This window comes from Diprion similis, chromosome 14 (assembly GCF_021155765.1).
Source record: "Diprion similis isolate iyDipSimi1 chromosome 14, iyDipSimi1.1, whole genome shotgun sequence".
In the NCBI taxonomy this organism is placed as follows: Eukaryota; Metazoa; Arthropoda; class Insecta; order Hymenoptera; family Diprionidae; genus Diprion; species Diprion similis.
Window position 1 is genome coordinate 12552678 of NC_060118.1, and position 20559 is coordinate 12573236.

At 42.9% G+C, this 20559-nt stretch overlaps 1 protein-coding gene across 1 annotated transcript in view; it reads right to left on the reverse strand.

The window, feature by feature from the left end:
• LOC124414729 overlaps positions 1–20157 on the reverse strand; it is a 37185-nt gene extending 17028 nt beyond the window's left edge. The window contains exon 1 of the mRNA XM_046895767.1: positions 18730–20157. Coding sequence (XP_046751723.1) covers positions 18730–19495 — 766 coding nt within the window. The 5' untranslated portion in view covers positions 19496–20157. The remainder of the gene's footprint in view (positions 1–18729) is intronic.
• Between the last annotated feature and the right edge of the window lie 402 nt (positions 20158–20559).

Consider the following 20559-nt stretch of genomic DNA (forward strand, 5'->3'; position numbering starts at 1 on the left):
AATGAATTTTGGTTAGAAAACCATTTTTTTATCAGATTTTTAGAAGTCATTATTGAAGCAGGACATCACTTTTTTGGAATTAGGGTGAATTTCACCCTAGTTGTGTGTGACCGTTATGCATTTTTATCGAAATGTGGCCAATTATAGTTGAATTGTAACCGCGTCTTGTTACGAGTTTCTCATCGCGGCAGCATAATTCCGATCAACAGCAGCGACGGAAAGGAAGAAGAAGCTGGAATGGAAGAGAGATAACTGCATGCCCTCGTGAGCATGTGAAAAAATAAAGAGAGAGAAGAAACCCACACACCCACACACACGCGCGCGATGCATAATCACGTTATTTATAACACGAGAAATAAACGAACTCACGTATGCATGTGTATATACGCAATCCGCGTTAATTGATATATGTGAATCAACTCCGCGGATCATCGGTCTCCTCGACCATTTATATCTGCATATCTACACGCGGATCGTACCGTTGGAAACACAAAAAATGATTCCAAAGGTGCAGCATTAAATTGTCTACCATAATGAGGGGCTTCGGAATCCTTTTCGAATCACCATCATAGCTTGATGCATTTTCAGGGTCAATCTTCGCGAACTTTACGACGAAAGAAATCTCGTTATTTTGTCTGAAAATTGTTAGGTTATAGATTTTCAACCGCCTTGATTAGGGTGCTTATAAAGACCCGTTGTACACCTCGAAAACGCGGGAATGCAAAACTCCTATACCGCTTAAGCGATCAGAGTGAAACTTGGGCAGTTAATGCCTTATTTTGGCAAAAAGTGGGGCGTCTTTTTACTTTTTCAAAATTTTGAAAAAAATTTTACAGATTGGTTACCACCCACAGAAATTGGCCAAATTTTCACAGTTGCACTGAATGGATTGAACTTATCCGGTATGATGCCACTCGGCGGTGATGAAACACACATTTTGAGCCCAGTTCCATGAGATTTGATGGTGAAATGGCGAAATGGCAGCTGATATGGTTTTCGATTATAAAGAACCCCGAAATCTCAGTCCAGGCATGAAAGGTCGGTAACAAATGTCGCCAAAATGAGATTTCGGTGTACTTCGTAATCGAAAACCAGATCAGCTGCCATTTCGCCATTTCACCATCAAATCTCATGGAACTGGGCTCAAAATGTGTGTTTCATCACCGCCGAGTGGCATCATACCGGATAGTTCGATCCATTCGGTGCAACTGTGAAAATTTGGCCAATTTCTGTGGGTGCTAACCAATCTGTAAAATTTTTTTCCAAATTTAAAAAAAGTAAAAAGTCGCTCCACTTTTTGCCAAAATAAGGCATTAATTGCTCAAGTTTCACTCTGATAGCTTGAGCAGTATAGGAGTTTTTCTTCCCCGCGTTTTCGAGGTGTACGACGCTTCTTTATAAGCACCTTAAATCCTGATTACATGCTTCTGGATTGTGTTTCCGTATCGCGTCTGAGATGTTCGGACTGTGAAAAGGCATCGCTCGGGGTGTTTTTTCAAGGCGTGAAAGAGAGCTGGAAGCTGTAGAAACTTATGGGATAAAAAAATTGGCCAGTCAACTCGTGCAGTGGTGAATAAAGAAGAATCCAATCGTTCAGAGGGGAGATTTTGTGAAAGAGGATAGTCGGTTTCCTTTCAAGAATAGTCGGAGAGGGGAAATCCTGTGGAGAATAAAGAGCCAAAAATAAAACGAGACACGTAAAAAAGAGGAATTAACGGAGAGTTAACCAAAGAGGGATAAAGAATCCAAGGGGATCCGAATCGGACGCAACAAACAAGCCGCAAACAGTTTCTCTGTGGTGCTAAATGGAAATTGGAGAGTGGTCCAGGTGCTCGAAGTAGATGCCGAAGCTGAGGGAGCAGCCGATAATGAAACACGCGATGCATCCTCGTTGCACGATGAGGAACTGAGTGAAAATTATGTATTGAAAAGCAAGTTCAATCACGCGGTTCTGTTTTACGGCCCAAGGGACTGAAACGACGATTATTGGCGAAATCGCTGGTCGACTAAATAATGATTCATGTACTTAGGTATGAATGAAGCGGTTGGCGGAGGAAGTAATCGTCGAGCTGAGCCACCGTGACGATGAAATAAACATAACTTGATGCTTATCCGAGTAGTTGGTGTGAGCATTACAAGTCGTCTAGGTACCGGCATGCTGAAGCTGAAGCAGCAGCAGCAGCAGGAGCAGCAGCTGTAAACCGACTTACACGTTTGATCCCCGACACACGTTAATTTGCAACCGTGATGCATTAACGATGAGAGAAGAGCTAAGCTGATTGGCCGAGCTGCATGGAAAACAGACTTCAACCGCTTGTCGCAGGGCGTTAACGTCCTCGTTAACAAGCGTGAAGATGACGATCCAGATTTCATGAGGAATATGACGTGATATTGAAATCGTATACGTGTATACGCAACAATTTTCTTCACCCTGATCAATTTTCTTTTCGTTTTTTACATCCTGCACGTTTCCTTCTTGACTTCTGTTCTCGTTTTTTGTGTATCGTTTTTTCATCACTCCAACAGGGACAAATTGAAATACCAATTTAGAGTAGGATCGCGCAACGCAGCTGCTGCAGTGGGAGGGGAATGAAGCGGCAGAAGACAGAGACAGAGAAAGAAAATTATACTATATAATATATGGTTAATTGTATACATATATATATATATATATATCGAGGGAGGAGAAAAGTATTTTCTGTAATCCAGATAGCGAGGCGAGTCCATTAATATTGGGCTTTATCGTACACGAGTGACTGAATCCATGATAAGAAGAAGAAGAATAAGAAGAAGAGAAAGAGGAGGAGGAGGATGAGGAACGGGGGTTGGGGTGGAGCCGAAATGCCTGTAAACTCGTTCCCGAGTGCAACATTCGTATATCGCGAGAGAAGTGAACCGCGAGCGTGGCACCGTTGAAACAAGAGTAATCAAATCACTGGTTCGAGATAAAGGTCCTTCTTCTTCTTCTTCTTCTTCTTCTTCTTCATCTTTTTTTTTTGGAATCCCTAGAGGCCGACGAGTGGCCGGAAATCATCCGAGTTATTACACATGCTCCGCTTTAAATTAATAATCAATTGTTACCGAGGGTACGATAATTGAGATAAACGAACCACGTCGGCATTCCCCTAATTTCACTGCAATCACGACATTTAATGGGTAACTGGACAACAACAAACTCCCACAATGCAGTTGCATTACGCATGCCGCTGCTCTGTAATGCCGAACGCTTACTTAAGAATGCGTGGGACGTACAGTCGGATCAAAAATCTCCCGAAACATAACCGGGACGAAAAAGTTGAATTGAAGTTATAACAATCAGTAGAATATCTTCGATGAAAGAAGATAAAATTTTCAACTTTCAATTTCATCTCCAAACACCTTGTCATGAAAATAAAGTTTATTGAGAAACCGCATTATTTCAACCGTAATCTAATTCGAAACAATTTGTAAAAAATTCGCCAACCGTTCATCAGAATCGAGCAACCAAAATGTTTTTTTTTTTTATAAATATACAATTATGTCTGTGTGGATTTGAAATGAAATTAAGTGTTTTATATATATATATATATATATATATAGATATATGTTTATTTATTTTTCTTTTTGCCATAAAATAATTGCGTTTACTTCCGTTACACTTGGATGTTTAAACCGCAATTGATTGGTAAAGATTTCTTTTTAATCGCATTTTTCACCCGACTGTACATCCCACACTTCCTTAATCGCATTTACGTATGTATAAGGAAGAAGGATGAAAGTGAAAACGGCATCGCAACCGCCACCGCCGTCGTTGCATCGCGAGCGGCGAGGTCTTACTTTCGAGGCCAAGGTCGAACGAAAGAAGGAGGAGAAGGAGGAGGAGGAGAAGGAGGAAGAAGAAGAGGAGGAGGAGGAAGTGCGAGCTCCTCTTTATACTCTCACGATCAGAACCGCCCACGCACTTTCTCTGTAGTGCGTTAGCTTGTACCTGAAGAGGTAAAGAACCGCGTTCTCATCGACGACGTCTAGACGATTATAATGCCGAGTTTTCACACCTCCGGGTGAATCACGAGTCAAGTCAGTCGGTCAGTCAGTCAGTCAATGAGTCAGTGAGTCAGTCGATAAGTAACCAAGAACATCGATACGGCTGCTCGGATTAGTTCCCCGAAAATCGATAGTCGTGGGAAAGGGTTAAAAAAGAGGGGCGTTTGGGGGGGTAAAAAAATCCGTCTGATTAAAATTCAGCTCATAAAAATTTACAGCTGCAGGTTAATCCTTGTGCCGCACCGTTCAGCATATATTTCTTTTTCAAAGTCCTTCGCCATCGCGTGTAATCTTCACTCGTAAACTAGTTACTAGTTAACGCTCCCGAGGTCCCGAGGTCGCCCCGGGTTATCGCAATGTTTCCATAATGCCCTCAAGGCATGATGGGAGCAGTGTAGTGTTACCCGAAAATTGTAGTCCGTTCGTCTGGTGTCGAAGTCGGGAGGAATTTATCGTGGAGATCGGAATTTATGAACACTTTCGGGCTTGTTTAATAACTTATATATATATATGAGGTCCGTACACTTATCGAGAACAGCACGCTGCCATGCGCGAGATTGACGCCACGGGTGAGAAGGTGGAAGATAAAAGTAGTGAAATAAGGGCAAAAAATCATCAGCGAAGGGATGCCTCACCCTCCCCCCCCCCCCCCCCCCCCGCACCCCTCAGGGTATAATTCTCCAAAGTTTATAGATACATACGATACTCGATTTTATTACCATCGGCTCACCTCCTCCCCCTCCTCCTCGAAGCAATGAATAATGACATCTGCAGTGAGAACGGATGAAGAAAAAAATCCTAAATTGTGAGAAAAAACAGCGTGTGTTAGTGTGTTATCGTCATTTGTATCTTCACATCTGTTCGGTATTCAATTTCGTCTGGTTTTCATTATTCCTGGCGCGTGCCTCTCTCTTGATACACAAGAGATGCCCACGCAGCAACGTAAATCGCAAATTCCACTGAACGCAGAGCAGAGACAGATATATATATATATATATATTCTTTTCAATCTTTAAGAAGGAACGAACACGTGGAACGACGCTGGTTAAAAGTAGCCTTAAAGACAAACCGTTCGTTAGAATTGGGTCAGAAGCGGGAATCCAGCAACGCAGGGGATGGAAGAAAAACTTTCCTGTCAACGCGGATAAACACAACCGAAGAAGATAAGTTTATGCCGATGGAAAGCGTCCTCGTGACGTCATACGCGCGCCATTTTATCGGCACATAACCTAACTTTGTAAAATTTCAATATCAATGACGGTGAATCGTGATTCTTGAGCATTTGAATGCTTACCTATTCTACTACTACATTCAAAATTTTTTGATTTTTTCCCAAAACTATGTCGTGAGATTCTCAGATGTTGGCATTGGTCAGACGTATTAGTAGGTATAATGTAATACATGTAAGACGTCTCGAATTTCCTCGTAGCTTCGATGACACTGCGGACGGAGTATCGAGTGTAAAATTTTTTTGTCAGATCGGTAGAAAAACAACAAATTTCAAAACGACGTTGCAACGTCCCAAAGAATCTTAGCCCGATACTGCGTAACGCGGATTTTCTACTCGGACACCGAAGATTCCCTCGGGCTACAGGGTGTCCCGAAATATCGACCGACTAAATATAACCATCATGTATGTGAGTGAGAAGCCGGCCTCCGGGCTACCGAGAGACAAATGGAGGCCGTCGCTGTCTGGTTCCCACCTCGGTGAACGTCTCATTCAAAATCGTTTCGTCTCGTCTCGTCTCGTCTCGTCTCGTCTCGTCGCACGCTGCACATCGCAGGTTACCATGCAGGTGATCGGTAAGAGTCCTTATCGTCTTGTGATAAAAACGGTTGAATCGCGTTGGTACTGACTTTGGCGTTCACTTGGTATTTCGATTTTCGATTTCTAGATCACGATCGATATTGGGTACGTTAATCTAAAGCCGATTTATGAGCCGGTTACTAATCAGACAACCGCCAGAGTTCCCAGAAAGTTACGCCCTGTAGATTAAAAAGGTTTTGTTTTATTCTACTCGTTACACCCTGTACATTACATTCATCATATCACCTAATATATCGCTGGCACATTATACGCTACTGAATATTACAGCACCGGGTAATTCTATACGGTCTCTACATAACACCTAACCATAGCTAAGTAAAATTCTCCATTTCTTTTCAAGTTATTTCATAACTTATTGCTACAAGGCTCTCGTTCCAGTGCACCCAGAATGCAGCTATGCGATTAGCCAACTTGTAACGCGGTAAGATTTTAACGAGCCTGTCCAATATTATCACCGTAAAATTAGAGAGCAGGATACGAATATTTCATACCCGGATCGAAAAAAAGTGAAGAAAGAATGATTTTTACGGCATGGGCATTGAAAAGTCCACTTTTTGTGGCATCTTTCGTACCGTAAAGTGACGCTTTATACGGCAGCGAACAAAGTTGCGGAATAAAGTCTTTATTCCTCAGTTTTGATGCGCAGTTCGAAGTGCGCATCCCAAACTGGGGAATAAAGTAGCTTCGTCGAACAGATCGCGACATAACCTCACTCTTCGTTTTGCTTTTCAACGCCCATACCGTAAAAAATATTGTACGTGGCTAGCCCGTAAAACATTTTTTGGCTCGGATAATTTCAGTACTCGTTTCCGGCTCGCCTTCAGCTCGTCCTGAAATCTTTATCCTTGTCAAAAAAACAGGCGATTTACGGGCATGCCACATAAATAGCTATTCTAATCAAAATTTAGTGTAAGAAAAAAAAAAAAAAAAAGAAAAAGAAAATATCCTCAAAGATTTCACGATATTGTAACAAACCCGTGTGTGGTAAATTATAATTTTACATCATTGCAGGCGTATTGTAAGACTGGGGGGAAGGGCAAGGTGGAGGAACAGCGATGATGTAGATAATCCGAGGTCTTGAAGGGCTTGTTAAAACGGCGCGAGAGAGTCCCGAGTGTTTCAGATCGATAGATATACCAGAGTATATATATATATATAAACGCTTGTACGTATATAGTATAGCAGCATGGAGTGTCGGAGAGGAGAGGAGAGATAGGTTCTCGCTGATTAAATCGTTGATTGACACGAGGTGGAATTTCACAGTGTTAAGAGAGGAGAGAGAGTAAGCGCGATGCGAGCAACAAGCTTTACCTCGCACCTTGACGTCATACAAGCAGCAGCTTTGCCGGCTTGCCGCCTTGCGGTGCAAAGATGCATTATTCATCAGTAAATAACTGAGCTATCTCGTGAGGAACGAGATCGTGAAGGCGGTGATCAAGGGTAATCGGTTAATCGGGTAATCCTTTGACGCATTCAGCGACGCGGATCGAAGCCCCGGGACTAAAGTTGGGGGAGGGGGGGGGGGGGGGGGGGGGCTTATAGATCTGCGCTGGAGTCTCGTTGTGTCCGGTGAAAAATAAAAATACACCAAATTTTTAATTATTATTATTACTTAAATACAACCTTAGGGTAACGAAAAATGCGATTCAAGATGAGAATCCAAATGCATTTTATGATTCGCAGAGAACTTTAAAAATAGAATATTTCCGGGATAGAAGAAAAATTGAAGGATATTTCCAGGACTTTTTTAAGAACGAGCAAAATTCAAGTACATTTCCAGGACGTTAAGGACTTGCAGTTTAGTAACCGTCCGCACTTCCAGAAAAATTGGGCTTTCTTTTTTTTCTCCTTTCTGGTTTGCGAATGAATCGATTACGAAGCGGAGTGATCCCGAAATACCGTCGCGAGCCGATAACTTCAGGTCCAGAACAGCTGTTTTCTGATCCCCGAAGCTGGTGAGGTGAGCAAAGAGGGATTAAGGTGTCCAGTTTCGTGCGGCTTCGACTATCGATCACCCGTAAATAACCCCGAATGCCATCGTTCCTCGAGTGATTCTTTCGAATCTATTATATATCAGTATAATAGGAACCAATGAAATAATTGCAGCGCAGCTGTTGTATAATGCAAGCGAGTTTAGACGACGACGACGACGACGGGGTTAATAGAGCTGGCTGATATGGTTTCTTTAATACTAAACTTTCCTTCTGCATTTTATAATGATTTATCAGCGAACGGATCTGGCCTTCGAATCCAACCGTGTTGCACCCCGATTATCGTCTGTCTGATCTGACCGCAAGAACTGCTGCTGAAGAGAGTGTAAGGAATCACCGAGAGAGAGTGAGAGAGGAGAGGAGAGAATAAGGTGAAATAAAATACATAATAGTGACTCGAAAGGCGATCCTCTCTAGAGTCGGACTTCGAGTCGCAAGGTCGAAGAGGTCAGATCGTTCGATAACCGATCGTTTGTTTCTGCCGGAGGTTGGGGGAACAAGATCGGAAGAAGAAGAAGAATAATAAGAATAAGAAGACGAAGAGAAAGAATCAGAAGAAGAAGAAGAAACGCCGACCCCCCACAGAGCCGAACGAACGTCATCGGTAATTGCGGGTCCCTAAATGTCTCAGGAATTTCGAAGCATGCGCCACAAATCGATCGAAAATACAGCGGGACAGATGAAGATCGGAAAGTGATCGAACGAGCCGCTCACCTCGGCTGACTAATGAACCCAGACGAGTCGCAGGGGGGGGGGGGGGGGATGATGATAAAAGGGTGAGTAAAAATGAAGAGGTGAAAACGGGGAGGGGGAGGAGGACGAGGAAATAAGAAGAGAAGAGAAGAGAAGAGCAGAGAATAGAAGAAGAATGGGAAGTCAGTGACCCCCGAGCATCCTTCTAATCAGGATCGAAGCCTATTGGCGGCGGTGTTGCAGGTCCTTGGCTCTTATCCTTAACTATATTATTTATTATTAAATGATGTATCGTGGGTAATATTGAAAAATGAAGGGTGTAAGGGTGAAGGGGGGAAGGAGGGAGGGAAAGGGCGAAGCGACTAGCCTTTTTCCCTCGCAGCACCGACGACAGATTCAAAGATACATAATATATTATATGATGTGTGCACCGAGGCTCTTTCCTCGTCGTTGTCGGCGCTTCTAAAGGATTATCGAGACTCGTGGGATGAGGACAACGACGACTTGAGGAGGAGATGCTGATGCCGATGCTGAGGCTGTCGGGCGCCCTGTATTTATACATATTTATACGCACCTACACGGGGCTAATACTCGCGACAGGGTGCGAGCCGGGATTATGCCACGTAATAATGCGCTCTGTTCACTCGGCACGAGCCCGGAAGAAGAAGAAAAAGAAGACGAAGAAGAAGAAGAGCGTTTTACGGGGTGACTCGGAAATGGGATTCAACTTTTTAGATTTTAATGAAAAACCGTCACTTTGTGATTATTATTATTAGAAGATATTCAAAATAGTGATCCAATATGGCGGACTAAAAATGTAAAAATTGATCCCATTCGCTGATATTATATCCAGCATTTTGAATTTTAAAAATTTTTCTGATCTAACGCGATTTTTTAAATCACCGATCTCGACTACCCTTACATACCAAGTTTCAAGGAATTTTAAGGAAATTCATCCGCTTCAAAGATTTAACTTTACTAACTTAAGCCTCGTCACTTTGATGCTTTGGAATTCTCTATTTAAGACAGCGGATAAACAGCCGAGCGATGAAGCAAATAACTGCTTGAAAATCTTTCTAAAGTTGCGAAACGTTGATTTTTTTCTTCCAATATTCCGTAACATTAACCTTGCTAACTCAAATACCGTGACCGCAAAGCGGGATTCGACTTCGTCGAATATTTTCTGTGTCACCTTTTCGCCACGGCTGACTGCTGCAGCGACGACAGTTTATTTTCAGAATTTATTACTCGGTTATATTGGAACGGTGACAATTTTCTCTCTTACATATGCAGGTGAGAAGAAATCTTGAAACAGTTTCCGAAGCTCGTTTATAAAAATATATATTTCTTCACGATAGTTTACCGTTTTTACAATAAAAAATGATTATCATTATTTTTAAAATCCAGTTGTTGCGTTGGAACACGAGAATAAAAAGATATTTTATCGAGACGTTTAATCAGCCCCTCGAAAGTGAAGACGAAGTAGATATGAAAAAAAAAAATAAGGAATACAAGGGGGATGGTAATCATGTTATATAATTGGTGTCTAATATGGGTATATAAAATTGTCTTTTAATTATAATTGGAGAGAAGAGAGTTTAAAAGGGAGAGTCAGATCGAGCCAGCCGATAAAAAACGCTTACATGCACATAGATATATACTGTCGACAATTATTCGTACACAAAAAAAAAAACCAGAGGCGCCATATAAATAGTATTCTCTTTTTTTTTTTATATGTTTTTAGTTCTTTTATAAAATACCTGTCCAATCAAACGACTCGCGATTACAAGTGCCTGTATATAGAATCCCATAAAACCTCGACGACGACGACGGGTCCAGGAAATGATCAATGATCGATGATCGGAGAGCGAGAAAAGAGATGCAGAAAGATGTTTATTACGAGAACGCATTACGATGTGATTAAAATCATTTTTTCCACCGCCTCGAAGTATCGGACGAAGCTCGCTGCGTGTAACCAATTAGCTCGATGCCGAATAACACCGGAGTTTAAATGCGCCCGCAGAAACACCTCGAGTTCTAATTAAGCAAGTCCTATTAAGGTGGAATCCTGATGATTAATTAAAAGCATCGCATACAACATGGTTGGAAAACAAGGCGATTTTTATATAAGTGAAAAGAAAAAAGAAAATAAAAAAAGAGAGAGTTGATGCCCAGACAGTTAATTTTCATGGCTAATAATAATCTGAAAGTAAAATGTTAAATCTTCGAATTGATCTCGATGATTCGGTAATTATATTACACAAAGTAAACAATGTTGTTTAATTTTTACTCGGAGATATTCCCCTGAGCGGAATAACGTACGATATTTTGAATCGAACTATCGCTTAAACGGAGATCGAGTTGAGGGGAAAAAATAATTTTTTATAATCTATCGTGTCCTCCCTGAATTTCATTGATTATTCTCAGATTCCGGAGGCAGGTTAACCCCGCAGTGGTTGGGATAAAAAGAGAAAGAGAAAGAGAGAGAGAGGGAGAAAAGCGGGTCGTAAAAAGTTTATTAACCTCCCCTGTATGGGAAGGGATAGATGCCGCATCGAGATTCTTCTGGTCTTCCAGAAAGCCGCGGCATTCCTGAGGGTGTCAACGACGTAATACGTAATACCATGTGATTAACGGCCCGCCCCGAAGACGCGGAACGAAACGATTCCGGGGGGTTGAAGAGAGTCTCTCGGAGGAAAGAAACCCAGGCTTCCTACTTCTGTCGAGAGAGAAAGAGAGAGAGAGAGAGAAAGGGCGGAATTTCGTTTCTTACATCCATTACAAGCCCAGACACGAGCTTGTATTATTATTAGACGCGAGTTTCTGAGTCCGTCTGATGGAGGTGAAAAAAACTATCCGGAAGCTACGGTAAGTAGTCGTCTCTGTATTTTCGTGTGTTTCCAGGAGTCTCTCTGCTGCGGTGGAGGCTCTCCTCGCCACTCGAATACGAAGAGCGAGGAGGAGCGACTTTTAAACATTAGATAAGAGCCACGCACTCGAGAGTCGAGAGCGCAGTTTCTGAAAAAATACGAACGAGAACGAAAGCAACAACTGCAGTGAGAGAGAGAGAGAGAGAGAGAGAGAGAGAGAGAGAGAGAAAAAAAGCTCGCAGACACAAAAGCGAGCGACGAGTAGACGTGGTGCTAATCTCGGTACACACGCGTTCTCCTCCTCGTCGTCGTCGTGCGGTATCAAATGAATCGAGCGAATTCCTCCCCCTCCTGCTCTTCTTTCTCCTGATCCTCCCGATGCTGCGCTCTCTGAAACGAGGCTAAAAGACCGAAAGCGGCTCCTCTCGGTCCGAGAGTGTGTATAGTTGCGACCGAAGCCTCGTGAAAGTTCAATGACAGGAAACGCGCGATCAATTCCAGCGATGGGTTCGAGTCGCGCTCGCTTGAGCAAAACCCATTTTTTCCCAAGGGACGAAAACTAGAGTAGCGAGAATAATGTTAAGAAGCTCAGAAGGGAATAAACGTGTTTTTGTTTTTACATAGTTGAGCAAAACCGATTTTTTCCCAAGAGAATAATGTTAAGATGCTCAGAAGGGAATAAACGGGTTTATTGTTTTTACATCTAGTTGAAAAAACATTTTTAAATTTCTTCAACTTCGAAGAGCTGAATAACAGAAAAAATATAAAAAAAATCAACAAAATTTGAGGATTGTAACTTTTTCTAGATATGTTGAGAGTTTGAATGAAAGTGAAATATTCATGACTCAGAGGAAAAAAAATCGAAGAACGAAGTGTTGTAGAATTACAAAAATTTGCGATGCTAAAAAATTTCAATCGAGTTAAAAATGCGGTAGGATCAAAACCTGCCCGAATTAGCATGGAATACCCTGTCAGGAATCGAAAAATGTTTTTTTTTCTATTGTGTCTACAGAAGCGGGTCGGTAATTTTCCTAAAAGAAAAAGAAAACTACGTAAAATAAAAATACGAGTGGAATTCGATTTGCTCTAAAACATTGAAATGGAAAAGAGGAAAATGGATTATCCCATAAAACTCCAACCCACCTATGAATATAGTCAAAGAGAAGGAAATTGACTGTAAAAAATGACGATGTTAAAATTTAGTAAAAGTGGATGGTGTGAACTGCTATAGAATGATTTTTTTTGTCTGATATCATTAAATTGACATTTAATGGTGTTGAGATTGACAGCAAAAAAGTCAAAACCGTAGTTTTTATTATAACAGTGATTCACAGATGCTGAATATATCTCGAAGTAAGAGGAACGACCCTTTCCATCATTGCGAGAAAAATCGAAAACGTCGTAAGCTAGCCAATCTCGAATCTCGGTGGCGTGCAGCTGGTCCATTGCCTGGAGCATCGCGGTTCCGCAGACCAGCAGCAGGTACGAACGAAGGGCGTCGAATGGGCAGCCAGCAACTTCTCCCAGGAAGAAGATGGGACGCGGGATTTTTCCGTCCCCATATACAGAAGCATGTAGCGTGTCCGGGATTAATTAACTGGCTCAGTGGCGTACCGGCAGGGTCTTTATCTGCCGTTCTATATCCCCATTGACAAGGGACAAGAAGTGGCACGAGGCTTGGGTCGTCATCGCATGCATGCATTACTGTCGTCCAGCCGAGTTTATCTAAACTTCTCGTAACCGATTACACAGTTCGCCGAGGAGGAGGAAGAGGAAGAGAAGAAGAGAAGAGAAGAAGAAGAAGCGGTCCTCTCAGCTCCTCTGCTCCTCCTCCAGACCCATAACGACAACAACCATGCAGCCTAGAATTGCCCCAATCTCTGGTCACAGCGTGCGACCTCATCGTCTGCATCGGTGTCCTTTCCAAGATCGGTCCTACCACTAAACTATATAGAGTCGCCCGAAGAAGTTGGTCGGATTCTCTCTCTCTCTTTCTCTCTGTCGCTCTTTTGGGCTGATTATGAGGGGGACACGGCACGTCGTAAACCAACCCGCGGGGACGGCCGCGTAATCAATTCCGGTGCTTAGAGGGGGGTGGCGGACGGCTTTGTACGCGTGTAAGCACGCAGGACCGGCGAACCCCTTCGCGGCCGTATATTTCTCCGTACGAAATTTGCATGGACTCGATATATTCTAACAGCGATTTTGATTTAACACTCGGATTCAATCATTCCTGAATGCAGCCATTCATTATCGACTTTTAAGTGCGACTTAACCGCCCAGCCTGCAGTCCAACGTGTAACCCCAGGGCACAGCGTTTACGACTGATCCTGATTTATTTTTCATATCTTCCTTCCCTCTCGGGGAGCGAGCAGCAGGTTTCATTTTTTACTACGAGCTACAGCAACCCTTTTCCAAATTTTTAGGATTCGGAGGTTCGATGTAGAATTTATTCCGAAATTTCTAGAACTTGGAGGAACAACGTAGGATTTTTGATTTGATTTCAACTCGGGGGTGCTTAAGGACCTCACCAGGACACCTTTCCCAGCGTTTGTTCCAAGGATAACTGTATATGCGTGAGAATCGAAACGTTTATCCCGACTGATTTAGAGACAGTCAGACGAACGAAAGATGAGCACCACCACCAGCGTGCAGCTATTGTGTGAAAGTTGTTACTCGTGATACTGCAAGTAAAGTTACAGCCCCTTTTTGTTCAAGTCGAAAGATTATGAAGAGGGTGTGTTATTGAAGGTGTACTTTGGTAGAAAAGAGGTGTTTCCTTCCCTAAGAGCTCGACTACTTTTACCAAGCATTGTAAAGCGAACGAGAATGAACGGTACGACCCATCTTCGCGGGTACATTGCGTCTATGCAAGAGAAGAATAAACATGACCAGACAAAAGGAAGAGGATATAATTTTACGTCCGACTATTTCAAGGCGGGAGTAAAAACCGTTCGTTCCCTATCTTCTTTTTCTCACTCTCCAACTCTCTCACTCTCTTCAGGTACGAGAGACGGTTTCTCGTTGTTTCCTTTTGTCTATACCGTGTCAGCGTTATGAAACTCAAACAAACCAACCCAATAAACCGAAAGCAAACACGCAGCAGCACCGTCCGGGGTGCAACGACCCAACCTTTCCGCCTTCTCACCCTCATCTCTATCTTGGTCCTTGCCTAAATCGAGCCTTCGTCCCCGCCTTCGCATTGCAGCTCTTCTTAACGCTCTTGACTCGTACCACCGCCGTTTACCGATCATTATTTTCCTCCTCCTCCTCCTCCTCCACGAAGAGGAGGGATGATGAAGCGGCGCAAAGAGTTAAGGAATTTTTGATCGCCGTTTACTTAGCACAGCCCCCTCGTTTTACGGTTCCGCAGGAATCCGAGGAACGAGGCTCTTCACACCCTCGGTAAAAGTGTCCAAACCCTTCACCGCAGTTTCGAGGATCGTTTAAACGCATTTCACGAATAACCCGCGAGACTGGATTCGATGGTCGTTAAATAGGTTGATTAAATCACTGCCAGGCATTCAGAGCCAATTAACATCTCCGGTATTCTGATTTATTTGATATTTACTCGTTTTAACACGTGTCTACACAGTGTATATATATATATATATATATATAATACTACCCACATTTACTATCGCATAAATCCAGGTTACATGGCGCACTGAACAGTAGCCGGTGTAAAAAACAACTTCGCGTTACTAATTGCCCGTTTCATTGTTTCCCATGTATACACACCGTTGCGTTGGTGTTTTAACTTCCTCACCACAAATTCACCTTCGTCGTAGTTCGTTTTATTCCGCGACGGTAGTAAAGAATTATTGCTACACGCGAGGATAATTGCACGGTTCCTCGACTGCATGCTTGGTATTCGCAATTTATCTCGCAGTTAATCACTCCCCCCCCCCCCCCCCCGGCGCGCGCGACTGTTTCCACACCTAACAACAATCCGCCTGATTGCGTTTCCGTCTATACACTTGATAGTAAACGTATTATCCTAATCTATTTTCGTCCTCGGAGTCTATTATAAACTTCCATAACCCCACAAGAGAGAGAGAGAGCCACTTGGGTTTGAGCGTGAAGCCCACCTGTTGATTCGAGTCAGTTGAACGATAGAGAATTTCCCAAGCAATCGAATCAAACGCCACGCAGCTTATCTTTGCAAGGTGAAATAATGACGTTTAGATACACGTGTAGATACGTACGTATATACCGTAGGCGTAAAAACGATATTCATTGGTGTCTCTTGGCTGTACGATATGCAGATCGAAAGAACGATTCTGAAGCGGCGTAATCCTTTCCGTAACAAATCACAGGATCAAGCGGGTATAATGTTTCAATCTCATTGTTGAATAAAGGGGCTTTATTTAACGAGAAATTGCATCGTTAATGTGCTTATAAAGACACGTTGTACACTTCGAAAACGCGGGGATGCAAAACTTCTATACCGCTCAAGCGATCAGAGTGAAACTTGAGCAGTTAATGCCTTATTTTGGCAAAAAGTGGAGCAACTTTTTACTTTTTCTAAATTTTGAAAAAAATTTTACAGATTGGTTACCACCCACAGAAATTGGCCATATTTTTACAGTTGCACTGAATGGAGCGAAATATCCGGTATGATGCCACTCAGCGGTGATGAAACACACATTTTGAGCCCAGTTCCATGAGATTTGATGGTGAAATGACGAAATGGTAGCTGATCTGGTTATCGATTACGAAGAACACCGAAATCTCATTTTGGTGACATTGTGGTGTACAACGTATCTTTATAAGCACCTTAAGCGATGCTTATACTGCATTTATTGCTGTTACAAGGTGCGTTTCCTTTTCTTCGATGATGCCCACCTTTTTTCAACCGTTTAGTGTGGTTATACGCACACATACGGCGATATTTTACGCTCGAGTGAATCGTGTTTGCCGCATATATACGGTGCGTGCCTCCGAAAGTTATTATCTAATCCGATTGTTGCGCTGCTCGAATACCGGATGACAAAAAAGCAGTCTATCTTTCAGGGGAACTTTGTGCACGTTTTCAACTTTCGCTGTAAAACAGCTATAAGTAAGCTAGCCAACTCGCCGCCAGTCTGTTAACGTACGTGACTTCGTATCTAATAGTTCACGGTAGTTGAGTGCGATGAACGTTGTACACTCTGTACGATTGCATTCAAGCACGTGTCTGAGGAGCTGCTGGTTGATAGTTGAGGCAGGTCAAAAGGACCGCGTAAAAGACGAAAAAAGAAAGAAAAAAGAGTGAGAGAGAGATAAAAAAAAAACACACCGACAAGGAAGAAAAAATCATCCCATACAGCATAGCTTGTTAAAAACTTGGGGAAAAAGTATGATCATCGTTTTATTCTCTCTCTCTACTCTCCGAAGCCAATTCAAATGGAAAGGAAATAATCAACAAACCAATTTATGATGATGAGGCGCGCCAGTTGAGGCAGGTCATGAATGGACGCCGCATAAATTTTATATCTAATGACTGTGGATCAATTGGCGAAAAATAAAAAAAAAAACAAATTGAATTAGGAAGAAAAAAAAATGCAAAAGAAAATCAAATTCCGTACCAATAAATTTCTCGTTATACGTGAGTGTGGCAGTCGAGTGCCAATTATGATAAACCTAATTAATAACCATCGCACACATATGTTAATGAGGATTAAGACGGATCTAGCCTGGCCACTTGATCGGTGTGAATAAAATAAGTCTTCTGGATTATAGCGGTGGAGAATATGAATCAACATATAGCATAGCAGAATGATGCACAGCTATTATACATATATATATTCGCGCATATTATATTATGCATAGAATGTAAATCCGAAGGAGTGATCAATTAGAGAGAGAGAGAGAGAGAGAGAGAGAGAGAGACTCAAACTGTGGTTTTTTTTTTCTTTTTTTTCTTGTACACGGGCTTACGATGATGATCGATACGTATTACTTATATAAGGCGGATTCGGGTAGCGAAGTAAATCAGGAATATCAACTCTGCGATCTTCCCTGTTGTAGTATAACATTGCTGCACCAGGTAAACCGCAGGTATATCTGTACTTTATTTTACACGTACATCTATATCTGACTGTAAACCGGGTTAATCTTTCGCGCGGTGGCGGCGGCGAAACGAACATGAATTATACTCAAGATAAACGCGTTTCAAGACTTATCAATGAATCTCGCGACGAACGCGAGTGTCTCGTTCATTTTCTCTCATTCCCGTATCCCTTTTATTCCTCTACGTCTCTGTCTGTGTTACGTTATTACATCGCTGATTTAAACCGCAATTACCGCGATTTCATGCGGACATATTTTTTTCTCTTTTTTATATGATACACACTTTTCCTGATTCTATTTCGGTTGATCAAGAGAAACGAGGAAATCAGCAGTAGGATAAAATATGGTCGGTTAATTTTTGAAAAGTTTTACTCGTATAATGTGAATTCCATCCCGCACATGTGCGATGAACAACAAAACGCCGCTATAACGAAAGCGTATGATAATTGATTAGCGCAGTGCGGAATCAGCATAATAACAAAGACTTATCTCTCGGAGTGTATTAAAATAAAAGACGATGATAGAGAAGAGAGAGAGAGAGAGAGAAAGAAAAGAAAATGAGGCTTCTGTAACAGAAAGACTGCAGCAGCTTGCAATTAGTCACACGCACTAACCAGCAAAGGTCAGACTTACGGAACGGATTACTCAACCGATGCTGATGTACAGTAAGCTCGAAAGTAAACGAGTTGTCTCGAGTCTTTTGGGTGTTACATTTATAGACCAATGAGCCTCGCGATGTCATCTTAGCCAAGAAATCGAAAACGTCATTGGAACAGGATTATGGAGGGTAGAGGGTACAGGTGAGGTGTACTCTCTCCGTCGATAGAAAGTGTCCATAAAATAAACTACAATTGATGATGGTTTTACTCCATAGCGAAAGTTTGATATTGAAAAGAAAGAGCCGAGATGAGGTCGACACCCTGCTTACTTATTAGCGCCATTCTGGTGACTTTTCGAGACGAAATTTAACGCCTACCTTAAAAAAGCTCATACGTAGAGCTTGAGGATAGTAAATAAGGTTCTATCAGACCCTAATTTGACAATAAGAGAGTCAAAAGTTGACCGATTTACCTTTGAACCTGCTTGCTTAAAACCCTCCTTCATCAATTCTAGCTTCAGTTTCTTTCAAAGTAGGTTTACATGAACCTTGACAGAGTCGAATGCCATTTTTTCAGTCAAAAGCTCATCTGATATATATACTCCTCCTCGCACCTCTACCCTCCATATACATAAAAGTAAGAATACATAGAATCAAAAGTGTAAAACTCACTGTAATCAGAAGCTGCGTCCTCGGATCCGTTGACGGTGCCATCCGGAAGTATCTGAAGGTACCGGTAATTCAGGTACAACCGTATCTTGCGTGAGGTGCCGGTGATGTGTGACAAATTAGCGGACCTCTCTGACCTGACACCGGAGTCTGTGAGTATGTCGACGGGAGCACAGCCGGCGCCAGCGATTACAGATCCGATCGCCAGGGCACCGAACGCGGTGCGATTAACCTTCGACCCAAAGGGTCCACAGTGTCTGTTGCACCCAACCGCGAGTAGCACGAGGATGAGGAGGACCTGGAGGAGGCATGGATCCTTGGCTCGGGGTCCGGCTCCAGGCCAAGAGGACGATCTTTTGGTTTCCTGGGGGTTCCTGACCGGCGGGGAAAGCCGGCAAGGATCTGCATCCGGGTGATGATGACTAGATTTCGATGACGTTGACGATGGTCGCGTGTAATCGCGGCAGGCGCCCGTCGCCGTCGTCGACGGATTCTCGTCGGTGGATAGGGTGGTCGTCTCCCCGGTCTCCGGTAGGCGGGGGTCGCCGTCCCGCCTCTCGTTCGGGACTCCGTCATCCCCGGGGGTGGTGGAGGTGCGTCGTCGTCGTCGCCTCGAGGCGTTGTACGAGCTCCAGGTGAGGAAAAGAGGCTTTTCCACGCGGCGGCGGTGCCGCGGGATCGAAGGACGTCCCGAAGGTGACGCCGGGGTTTCGGGGAGGTTGTCGCAGCGCTGAACCCTGGACCCGTCCGGGTAGGTCAAGGCCAGCATGACGGTCTCATTGACGATGATGAGGCCTGCTCTGCCCTCCCTTGCCGGGGCCGAATAGCCGCCGGACTTTTTGTGTTCCTTGTAATGCTTCACAGTTGTGGAACTTCCTTGTCAGCGGATGAGGATGAGGCTTCCGCGGTTCTTTCCACTTTCGAGATCCTTACTTTAGCCTAGCCATCGATGGTGGTCGTCTAGGGAATGATCATCGATGGCAACGTCGTGTCGCTTTCAAGTATCGTCCTGGTGAAATGAATCCTCCGGAACTCCGAGGGCATCATCGTTCGAGCCGATTACGGGCAGCCGAGTGTCCCGGTGATCGCGACACAACCGATTCGCTGATTTTACGATTCAGAATGGCTTGTTCGCGAATATTGGGAACCAGGGTATCGGCTTACGCGGTCGCATTTGTCTCCCTAACCTTCGTCACTTAATCCCCGATCCACCTTTTTATCCTTCCTTGATACTATATTCTATCTCTCGTCTTCTCTCTCGTGCAGTATCGTTGTCACTGTGCCGGATTCGTGTTTCCTTCACTTTATTTATTTATTTATTTATTCGTTTGTTACACACACACATATATATATATATATACTCTCTGATTATTGTTCGTTATTCATTTATATCCTGGTTTCGTAAAATGTTACAATTTATTTATTTATTTATTTTTTGTCAATTTCTTTTATTATTCTCTGATTTTCGAATATGCTATCGAATTACTGATTTTCGAATCTTCGAAGTAACGGCGTACCTTCGAGCGATATTCTACAAATCAGTTGTATGAATAAACTACGAAGTTACGTAATTTCACTGTCCGAACATTCTTCTTCTTCTTCATTCGTATGCGTACGTAAAACTCTTCTTCTCTTAAATCTTGATATTCCCGTGATGTTGATTTACACACCGATAAAACAAGATATGAGAAGAAAATAAATTTAACGAAACTTTTGTTTACATGTAATCACACAATTCATATTATTATTATTATCATTATTATTATTATTATTCATTCGGCTGAACAACTCGGTGCGTTTTGAGATCCCTGATCACCTCATATATTGCAGCAC